At 31.0% G+C, this 12004-nt stretch overlaps 1 protein-coding gene across 7 annotated transcripts in view; it reads left to right on the top strand.

Moving 5' to 3' along the window:
* Msp300 (Muscle-specific protein 300 kDa) overlaps positions 1-12004 on the top strand; it is a 513656-nt gene that overhangs the window by 149354 nt on the left and 352298 nt on the right. For all 7 annotated transcript variants that reach the window (XM_085806588.1, XM_085806589.1, XM_085806592.1 and 4 more), the window contains exons 3-5: positions 9077-9138; positions 9279-9374; positions 10775-10858. In XM_085806588.1, the coding sequence (XP_085662714.1) occupies positions 9077-9138; positions 9279-9374; positions 10775-10858 (242 nt within the window). The remainder of the gene's footprint in view (positions 1-9076; positions 9139-9278; positions 9375-10774; positions 10859-12004) is intronic.

Below are 12004 nucleotides of genomic sequence, written 5' to 3'. Positions count from 1 at the left end.
AGATTGAGCCTTATTCACTTTTCCTTCGCATGCAGGATCATATATCAGTTCATTAATTTGAAGACTTGCAAGGATGCTTTCTTAATTCTCGTTTTAGTAAACTTTGAGTTTAGGAAACGAAAGTCTTCTTTGTTTCTTTCCATTGCGTTTGTAGAGTTTTTCATTGAACTTAATTAGATGTAAAGAACTGGCAAGTATATCTTCTGAGGTCTTGCTAAAAACACATTCAATAAACATGTAAATTTCAAGTATTTTACTTCTTTTTGTAGTGCATTGCGTACAGAAAACGAATAGTAAAAACATGAAACAGTAGAAAGTAAAAACATTTCCAATTTTTCTTCTTGTTTCCCAGTAATTATTTTTCTGTATTAGTTATTTGTTCGGTATAATATTTGTATGCTGAATACATGCTTATAGCTGTTCACGTATAAATGGACACTGACGATGTATCTGTGATAAATTTGTATGCCCAAGTTGCGAGTCAAGGATTATTAAATAGTTTATCCATTTTATAGAAAATTCAGGTTAATTGTTTTATATAATTGTATTTCTAATCTAATTACTGACTGTTGGGAAATCAAACTGGTTCTTTCACAAAGCTAGGAAGTATAGGAACTATTCGGAAAATATTTCACATCAATGAATAATGGACATTAAGTTGGGTGTGTTTCCCTTGCACCTGCTTCTATGGGGCGTTGGTATATTGTATAATTTCCTGTAACTTTAATGTCAGGTCCTCGAGAGGGATTTAAGTCGCCTGAACACCGCCCATATTAATGGGCTAGATAGGCTGAAACGCTTCGCAGTCTATTTTGCCTCTTCACCTTTCACCTTTTTAAGGTTAAATGGCAAAGTTTACTTTTATGCCTCTTTGATGTCCAATTTCGGAAGAGCATTAAAGAAAAATATTGGTCATATACACGACAAATATTAGAATGCGACAAATTGTACATTATGTTTCAGTCTGTTTCATTTTTTAATTAAATCTTTTTCTTTTTTTGGGGGGGGGCATTTAAAAGTTTTTTTGCACTTAATTTAATACCTGACAAAGGCTTATTTTTCCCACTTCACATGTAGAGACTTTAGGTAATTTGGAAGTAGGAAAGATGAAAAATTAGCAATGCCTTCGTCGGGAATCGAAATACGGATCTCTGGATATGCCCCCAGCGTGCAGACCACCATACCACGAAGGCATGGCAAGAAGGCGGGAGAAATACCTTATATACTCCCCCTTTCAAAGGGCGACTGGGATTTTTAGGGGCCTTATCGCCAAATCTTGGATGAGGAGAATCATCACCCAACACTCTTTTAGTTCGGGCGCCACTGTTGAGACATTAGTTTATTTGGAAGCATGAAAGATATGGTCACTTTACTTAACCTGTTCCGCCAAACTAAATTAATGGCACTACAGGGTTAGGAAGTCATTCTAGTCATTGCTAGCAATCTGACGGTTAGGCCGCCTTTCTACATTTTACCGCCGTCGCCGGTAATCGAACCACGGACCTCTGGAATACGCGCTCAGCGTGCAGACCACCACACCACGGAGGCATGCCAAGAAGGCGGGAGAAATACCTTATTTACACAGAAAATCGTGTACTGTAAAAAAATCGGAAGTTATTTTGTGTATCCATTAGCGTCCTTCTTCTACTTCTCTTGCGAATTATGACAGTGCGGTCCTTATTCAGCGGAACTAAAGCATCCATTTAGAAACTGTATTTATTTCTTAGTAATATTTTGGTACTCTTGAATGGCAATGTTGATATTAACAGAATATTTTCTTTTAGTGCGCCACAAATTCTATGTAATATGTTGCATTTGCTTCCGAACGTTTTTTTTAAAGAACGCTTATCTTAGTACTATTAATTTCATTAATTACTTATTTGATTAGTGTTAATATCAGTATAATTAATAAAGACGTTTCTTTTGCCGTAACGTTTAAAAGACGTTTATGTTCCAAAACTTTACTTTTAATTATTTTATCTGTGCGCTAGGTTCTACTGATAAAATTATGCGGAATGATAGTAATAAAATTCTTTAACAATTTTAACTATCAGCTTATAAGCTGTAGCAATCCATATATTTTCATTTTATTTTAATACTTGGAAACGTGTTTTCACAATGCGAAGAAACGTTAAACTTTCGTTTTGTAAAAATAGAAAAGCATTGCCATTTATGTGCCATAATTTTTAGAAGTGAGAGTTATCTCAGCTGACCTCATTAAAAATGTAGTTTCGAATAATTTCGAATCCACCGTCAAAATCTTCAATTTCGATTTTGTAAATTTTAATTTCATAAGTGTGAACAAATAGATAAAATAGACATCGCTTAATGTGATCAGGTTTGTCCGCGGCTGTTTTGGTAACGTTAACTGATAAAAAAATATCCTTAAAAATAGGAGTGGAAGTTAATTAATTTAATATAAATATAGCTTACATAACATAAATAGGTACTTTTCATAGCATTTTAATTAGAAAAATACAAAAGTTTGTTTATAAGAACTGTTCATAATGTCTTTTATGCAAAAGTTCATTTGTGAACTGTTTCTAACGATTCTGGAAACTATTTTACTAATGCTTTATGTCTAATTTTAATACTCAAAGGGCATCCTTCATTGGAAGAGACTATGCTAATGTAAAATTTAAAATTAGGAAAAAAAAAAAAAAAAAAACTTAGTTTGCCATAGAATTTTTCAGGAAATTTAAAAATAGGGACCTTGTGATCGCCCTCAGAATCTACAGGGTTATTCAAAATCTATGCCAAACTAAGTTTTTTTTTTTTAATGTAATTTTAGATGGTTGATTGAGATCGTAACCAAGCTGTTTGACTGTTAACTCCTTTACGTGGTGACATTTCTGTGCCACATGACAATTTTTATTATCTATTTTGATTTTATTATGTGACTTTTCTTTAGTTTAAAAAATTTGTTCTGTAATATTTTGATTTGTTACTGAATTCTTCATAAGGTATATTCTTCCGCCTTTCTGCATGCCTTCGGGGTAGCACATTCGGCGCGTATTCGAGATATCTAGATTCCAGTCCTAGTGAGGGCATTGCTCATTTTTCACGTCTCCATCATCAAAAGTTTCTAATGGCTCCACAGCGACGCCCGAACTTTAATGGTGGTGAATGATGATTCTTCGCCACCAAAATTTGGCGACTGGTTCCTTTAATTCCCAAAAGCCCTTTAAAAGGAGGAGTATATAAGGTATTTTCTCCCTTCTTTCTACATTCCTTCGTGGTATAACGGTATCACACTCGGCACGTATTCGAGAGGTCTAGGTTCGAGTCCCAGCGAGGGCATCGCTCATTTTTCACATCTCCAGTATCAAAAATTCCTAATGGCTCTACATTGGTCAGAATAAAAGATGTATCTGCCATGTTTTTGTATACAAACGAATGGGACTTGGCAGTTCGATAACGATATGCGAATGATAGCGTTAACAACAGTGACAAGAAATACAGCGTCGACTACTGTATTTCTTATTAAAATAATTTTAATGGTTTGATTGCATGTTTGACGCTGCAGAGCCAAAATCTTAAAAAGTGAAATTCCAAGAGTCTTTCATTTTTTCCTTTTTCCTTTCCATACCTTTAAATTTTATTTAGATTTTAAAGATTTCATTTCATTATATGACAGCAGTATTATTTTTAACTAAGAATATATTGTACAATTCACAGCAGGTTTACGTTTTAACAATGTTTTTTTCATCGAGATTTTTCTGCTTAATTTATATGGCATACCCTATAACATTAAGTATTTTTCATCGAAAAAGAAATAGCATTTCGATTTTTTTCAGTTAATCTACACACCTAAGTAATTTCCATTAAAATTCAATTTTGATTTTTGATGTACTTTTATTATTTTCTTCAACATTTATAGTAATCAGTGATATCTTAGAGATGTGATGATGAAATGCGGATTATCAACCGACGAACTTTCTCTAAATTTTACTTTTTGTATTTCGTTTGTAACTTCTATAAGAAAACACTATGTTATCAACAAGTGGTTGCAGCTCGGATCGGTTTGAAAATCTAAGATATGGTTGTTTTATTAAGCAACAATTTCACATATAAAAGAAGTATTCCAATATTTTGCAGAGCATATTTAGCATTTAACAACTACACCTCTTACGTTAATAATGGTTTTTAGTTAATGCGTGTTTTATTTTAAAATATTTGTTTAATAAATGACACTAACAAAACATCTTTTGAGTAATTTTTCTTTTAACTGTAATTCTTTTTTTTTTTTTTTTTTTTTTTTTGTAAAATTAAATTACAACTAAACTAGTGAGTAAATATCTTGGTTAAATTTTTCATAATCCTGAACTGTCGAATTTGCATCAAAAGTCGGAGATTAGCAGGTAAAATTTTCGCATTATTTAGCGACATATTTTTATGTATTTAATATTCTATTTCTCATACATTATTAATTTTCACGTCATTTTTCAATGTATTATACAAAATATTTTTATCTCATTATTTAATATATATAGTATATAGGCGTCAAAACTATATTTGTACGAATTTTATATACTTTAAATAATTTTAATGAAACGTGTTTAAAATTATAGTATCTCTTGTATACTGCAACATGAAAGGGCCCAAGAGTGAAACTTCGTTGGAAAAATAAAGTTACAGGGGCAAGTCCATTTAACATTGAGGTAAATTGCTATCTCTGTAAACTGGCTAGATATCCAAGCTAGCGATGGTTTTGGCGACTAACTCCAAGTTGGCATACTTTGTCGGCAAATTTGACGAGAAATCGACAAAGTCTCCAAACTTGGCAACTTTATGGCGACATTTTATTCCTTTGTTAGTGTAATTCAATATTTCTAATTGATTCTGGATGTAACTGTATCCGCATCCGGCCCTTATATATGACTTCAACCGTATATGCTTTCCAGTAATTTCGTGTAAAGGCTGGTGCTGGAAATTTCTCAGCGGCCGGGGGAAAACTATATAACACCGGAGAGAGCATAAATTCAGTTAATTTTTTAGTTCAGAGTTGACTTCTGAGTATTAAAAGATGTCCATGCGGGCTTCGCTCTTTAGATACGTTTTGCGTTCATTCTGTTTAACATTCTTATGAGTTTGAAGTGGTAACTACTGACTGTGCTCTGTCATCTGAGAAGAGCTGTACGAGTACTTTTGTGGAAAGTTCCAGACCTATAAAGCGTGGCTTTTGGAAAAATAAATTTTATTAAACTATCATCGGTTTCGCATGCATTCAATCCATAACGAACCGTATGCATGCAACAATATTATATTTTAGTGATGTTTTAGAATATGATTTTTAGTGTATAAATTAATACGTACAAACTTTTCATTATATATTATGTAAAATAAACATCCCAGTCCTGCGTGCATTGAGAAAATTGTCCATTTCCAAGTAGTGCTTAAATTTCGAGTCTCATTAAAATGGTTGTTCATTTTTGAATAATTTAGAATAATTTTACGTAGAAATGTGTTTAGAAGTCTTAATTTATTTTTGTTCTTAATCGCTGATATGTGCTTCGAAAGTTTTTGCCCCTAACTTAGTATATCGTGTTTAGTCTTCATATCGGCATCTTTTCATCTTTAGCCCTTGGGTGCATCAGTTATTATTTCAACTTAAGTTAGTGATGGTAAGTAGGTAAAAAAATAATTATTAATGCTTTTCCTAGATTAGAAAAGAAAGAAAGATTAGAAAATCTTTCGAGAAAAGTTGTTTGATCATTTAATACTCAAATGGCCTTTTAAGTCGACTACTTTTATGAGCTGATAAAACTGTTTGTATTACTAATATATTCTAGTAGTAAGAGAAACATGCAAGTGTAGAATTTAAAATCAGGTAAAAAAACATTTTTTAATTGGTGTAGATTTCAAAATCTATAGCTGTCCAACATAGATCTGTTCTTTGACCTATTTTAAATGACTGATGCATCTGAAAGTCTTAATTTAAACGGTCTGAATATCTGTAATGAAACTGATTACTTTCTTCTGTAAAAAAGGATATAATAATAAAATAGTTGCCTTCATCCATTTCAAAAACAGCTTTATTTATTTTTCATTAAAAGAATTAATTACCGAACGGCTAAAGCTGCGAAGCGTTAAATTATTAGTAATTACTCCCATATTCTATTTTTACCAAATTCATACAACTTGTCGATTTGCAACAGTTTACGAGGTGGCCTACTAGTGATTTATGCGTTATGAGCTAATGATTGAAAAGGCTATTAATGAACATCGCGGCGAAAGACGTCATGTCAAAGAAAATGCAGTTTAGAAGATTAGTAATGATTTAGGGATCACAAACCAGCAAAGATTCTAGCATTAAAATTATTCTGGACTTGGATTAATATACTGAAAGCTGAATCACAGTTGAATAATGTGTAATAACATTTTAGACAAGATATTTTATCATATTGGAAGACGTTGTAAGTAAGACGCTAACATATACCCACAATACTGCATCCTCCATTCGAATTGAAAAGAAAGAATATTGTCGCAAGGTCTGAGACAAAAGTTCGCGGAATAAATACAGATACAAATTCCGCTACCAGATGTAAAAGTGCAGCAAACATGCTGTTACCAAGGAACAACTAATTGAATAGTTTGCTAGAAATTTGAATGTGAGCCCAATTTTAATTATTAACATGATAGATATTGCATTTGATTACGTAAAAGCTCTTTGAAGAGACAGAATTTTGGAAAAAATCAAATGCTGTGTTTACTCGCTTATTCCCCGTTCGTTTACAAATACAAGTGCAGCGTACGAATTATAAATTTCTAATTTATGGTAGCAATGTATAATGTATCAGTAAAAGTAAAGCATGTTGTGAAATCAAAAGTTTGCTCAATCAAATGCTGTGTTTATGTATCAATCCTTCTCCCAGCAATGATGCATAATTTTCCTCTTCTTTTTTTCCAAATTAGTAAAGGGGTGGGAAGGAGGAAATTCGTAAGTCTTGAAGAGGGAAGTATGCAATATGAAATTAGTACGCATGAAATATTCTTAATAAATGTAGCTTATATTATAAAGTTTTTTAACCCAGTTAGAAGACATATGAGTCTATACGATATCTTAAAAAATATAATAATGAATATAAAGATGAATATTTTAACTGTTTGAAGTACTAACAAATTAATTAATTGCATGTTTGTTTAGAAACACTGAATACGATAATTATTTTGACAGAAGAGTTTTTAGTTTTACATAATATGTGAATGTTATTTTTCAATGATTATATAAATTCGCTAATCAGAATATCCTCAAAAATATCTCGGATGTGAAATATTTTTTGGGGAATGTCGGAAAAATGTCTTTTGAGAATTTTCGTCAAATTAGACATTAAAATTATTTTATTTGTGTTTCTGCTATTAAATTTTCCAGATACTTTATGGACTACACCATACTGCGCTGTGCACTGCTATCTGGTTTTTAAGGGCAGTCCTTCAAAGGCATAATCTTTTGAGATTGTGCCTTTAAAGGAAATCTCATCATCTTTAAAGTTTCATCTCATCATCTTTAAAGACATCTCATCATCTTTCATTGTGCCTTTAAAGGATTTCAGCCTTTAAAGTGCAGATATCAGTTCAACGTAACAAATGTAGGTATCAGATGGGCTGGTTGATATTTTCATGATGTGATTTAACTTTTTGTTTTCAGTAGATAGACAGTAAACAAAACCTCTGTTCATAAAGAAATGCTGTGCTAAATAGGGCCGACGCTGCTGACCGTTTTCTCAGTTTACATATATGAAATTATTTTCGTGTCTTCAGAGAATTAAGCTGTATACTGCTCATAACAGAAGGGCATAAACCAGTTAGTTGTATTACATTCTCTCACTGTACTCTCCTCAAATATGCTGTTAATATGGTAATTTTACTTGATTAGATTGAGCTCCGGTTTGAAAGTATAAAGCAGACACCCATAAACATAGGTCTTAGTTAAGGTTTCACCAGATGGTATTGTTTAGCTTTTACGCTATTTTATATTTTCTCATACTTTTATTTGTATATTTTTTAAATGAAATTTTGAAAACGGTTCTTGTGAAAAGAGTTTTCGCTAACTTTTAAAGCGATCAGAAATTTTCTAGCAATCTGTTACGTTATTTAGTTTAACTACTACTTAAACAGCTTTGTCTGGTCTTTGAATGATTATTAAATGTTAACACATATTTAAATAACACTCTGTTAGCAACATGCAGTGATATTAATTTTGATTTACAGGTTTCTGTCCCAAGACTCAATACATAACATAAACATTTAAAAACATAATATTTGCATTGTTTTATCTCCGTGTCTTTTCCGCATTGCTTAGGCGCCCAACTTTAAGATTCGTACTTCACTGCCTGCTCTATGATCTCGCAGTGAAAATCGTTTCAAAGGGGTGCGTTTTGCGACCATTTAGTTTTTACTTTGAAATGCATTCCAGAATAATTGGAAACTTTCAAATGGTTTAAATTATTTTATTTTATTTTGATACTATATATTTCGGGGTATATTAAGAGGGCTTTTCTGTCCCCCTTCCTCCCAAAAAAGGTGTCCAGCTGTAAGAAAAAGTTGTTGGTGTAATGAGAAGTTCAGTTAATAATTTATTTTAAGGACTAAATATGGGAAAAGGAATATTCTTTGTTTCGAAAAATTTGAACAGTTTTTGCGTTTTAAATAAAAGTTAAATGTAGTTTCAAAATATTTAAATTAAATTTTGAATTTCATTGGAGAGGGAACTGTATAAGAAAAGAAGAAATATTTAAAAATAGTATGAATTCTTATTCCATTATTTGGGTATCGATGTTAATTGATGAATAACCGATTTCAAGGAAATAGGGTCACATTGTAGTAGGAACTGTAGTATAGTGACGAAACATACAAAATGGTCCAAAAAATTTATGGAAGGTATTGTTTTACCGAGATATAAATTTCTGTTAGTTTAAATGTATGATTACTATAGCAGTGTAATAAGAGTTTAAAAATATGGCCTTGTTTCTTAGTTTGAAAAATATTTTAGATTAATACTTACCTTTCGGATACTTGACTCTTGTTTATCGTAAGAATTACGAAGATAAGTAAATTTGTATTTTTTATTTTTCAGAGGAACAGGAAAGGGTACAGAAAAAGGTGTTCACAAATTGGACCAATCATTATTTAGCACAGGTATATTTGTTTTGCATTATAAAAATCATTTTATAATATGGATTATTTTTTAAGTAGCGATACAAGGGATAAAAATAAACTAAAAAAGAATGGAATAAATAGTAAATAAATTATTCTTCACGCTTCTTGTTTTCTTTTAGCATGAACCTCCTCTCAGAGTGGAAGATTTAATCGAGGATTTGAGAGATGGTGCTAAACTTATTGCCCTTATTGAACATTTGTCTGGAGAACGACTGGTAAGGTTTTCTTGCACATTTCTGACATTCATAGCTAAAAAGGTGTGATGTATTTTATTTAAAACAATGTAATTTTAAAAGAAGTTCTTAAAATTTAAGATTAAACTTTATTAGTTATTAAACTACACCTGTTTAATCTTCCTTTTCTGGAGAAGAATTCTCTTCTTCCTGTTAATTAGAGGTCTGAATTTCATGAACATAGATAAGAGTTAAAACTAAACTAAAAGATTTATATTAAAAGCTGCGTTTTATGTTAAAATTTAAAATCTGTAGTGTTAAAATTTAACATAAACTAGCCCTGCTTTTTGTGAGATATTGGAAATTCCACTACTTAAATGTGTACAAAATAGAAGATGAAAAACTAAAAGATTCATATTAAAAGTTGTGTTTTATATTACAACTCAAATTTAACATAAATTAGCCATACGTTTTATGGGGTATTGGAAGTTCCAGTACATATGAACAAAACAGAAGATGACTTTCAATGTCCACGAGCTAGCAGTTGTAAAATTCGCTCACCAAATCCAGACAACGGACGTCTTAAGAAATAAACAGCTTTCTGTCAAATTGCCACAGTTCGCTATTTAAATTTAATTTGCATTCTGTAATGACTGACGGAAGAAACATAATTAAAGAAAAGAATTAACATAAAAATAACGTGTTAGCTACGATACATAATAGAACAAAAACTAATTTTAGATATCTATAGTGTAGAGATCATAATTTTGAAAGAGGCATGTTTTGTTTTCTGGATCACTGATTCCTGCCTTATCTTTACTCATATTTTTTTCGTATGAATTCAGTGGGCTAGATCTCAGAATTCCATTCGTTCTAATCCGATAATTAATTTCGTTTTAAAAAATTAATTAGTTTTTGGAGGGACTGTGAGGTAGGGAATGACATAATGTATGATGAGAGAAGGGGAATAGAGCGATAAAGATGTTGAAAACCATTGTCTTAATTTGTTCAGCTGGCATCCATATTTATTACGTAAATAATCGGAAAATATAATCATGAATTTCATTTTGATGTAATTTGCAGTTCTATGGAAAGTAGTATTGTAGATAGTAACTCGAGATTAAAACACGTTTATACATAATTATATTATTGTAAATTATTACACAGAATTATTACGAACGAAGTTATCGAAAATAGTTTCAAACTAAAGAAATATTTTATATTTATTAACCTTTTCACCTGAATTATACTATGCCATCATAATGCTCTGAGTTTCTATGTGACCTGTTGTTTTATTCATAAGCAATCATGTTTTTATGGAATATGTTCATTAAATGCATTTTTGTATGGATAATATCATTTGCTTTGTTACTATGCATTTAATATTAAACTTTTGATAACAATATGAGTCATTTTAAGTAACTTAAATTTCAAATTTTTAGCACTGTGAGAAAGGACGCAGGTTGAGGCGCCCACATTTTCTGAGTAATGTAAATCAAGTTTTACAGTTTCTAGAAAGGAAAAGGGTATGTAGATAAATTCATTTAATTTCACTATTTTCATTTTCCTTTTGGTGATATTTGTAAACAGTTTGTGATATTTTTCTTTTAAGTTCTGAAATAACTAATCTTTAAAATTTCCAGTGATTTAATTCCAAAATAAAGTACCCATTACTGATGAAAGACCTTATTATGATGATAAATACTGACGTGTCTTCAGCAATAAAGCCTTTTATCACTAAAGGGTACCTTATTCTGGAATTAATTGTTTGGAAATCGTGAATATTGCACTATTATGGCATCTCTTGATTACCGCTAAATTCAAATATTTTTCATGCTGCATTTTCTCGTAATGTGATTTCTAGTGATTTAATTTCAAAATAAAGTACCCATTACTGATGAAAGACCTTATTATGATGATAAATACTGACGTGTCTTCAGCAATAAAGCCTTTTATCTCTAAAGGGTACCTTATTCTGGAATTAATTATTTGGAAATCGTGAATATTGCACTATTATGGCATCTCTTGATTACCGCTAAATTCAAATATTTTTCATGCTGCATTTTCTCGTAATGTGATTTCCAGTGATTTAATTCCAAAATAAAGTACCCATTACTGATGAAAGAGCTTATTATGATGATAAATACTGACGTGTCTTCAGCAATAAAGCCTTTTATCTCTAAAGGGTACCTTATTCTGGAATTAATTGTTTGGAAATCGTGAATATTGCACTATTATGACATCCCTTGATTACCGCTAAATTCAAATATTTTTCATGCTGCATTTTCTCGTAATGTTAATTTGGCAACAGTGTTTTTGTGTATATCAAAGGAAAAAAATTATATGATAAATGAACAGTAAAAATAATATAATTTACATGAGCATTAGTAAAGATATTTTAACAGAGAAACGTAAAATAATTATAACTCATATCAAATGTATTTTCTAATGAATTTTGATAAATTAGCAAGTTGTGGAATGAGCAGTTTGTTCAGCAAGTTGGTGGGGGGAGCAATTAATTAAGTTCTATTGGTGTCAAATTATCCAGGTAAAGAGAAATTTAAAAGAAAGTGTCTTTTGAATAAATGAATTTAAATTTTAAAAACGTAATGTATTAACATTTTCCTCATTTTAACACAGTTTCATAATTTACTTTCTGTATTAAACTGCAC

The sequence above is a fragment of the Stegodyphus dumicola genome, chromosome 12 (assembly GCF_044657685.1).
Source record: "Stegodyphus dumicola isolate Sdum_Otavi_A_Nest chromosome 12, ASM4465768v1".
In the NCBI taxonomy this organism is placed as follows: Eukaryota; Metazoa; Arthropoda; class Arachnida; order Araneae; family Eresidae; genus Stegodyphus; species Stegodyphus dumicola.
This window is presented reverse-complemented; position numbering and strand designations above follow the sequence as displayed.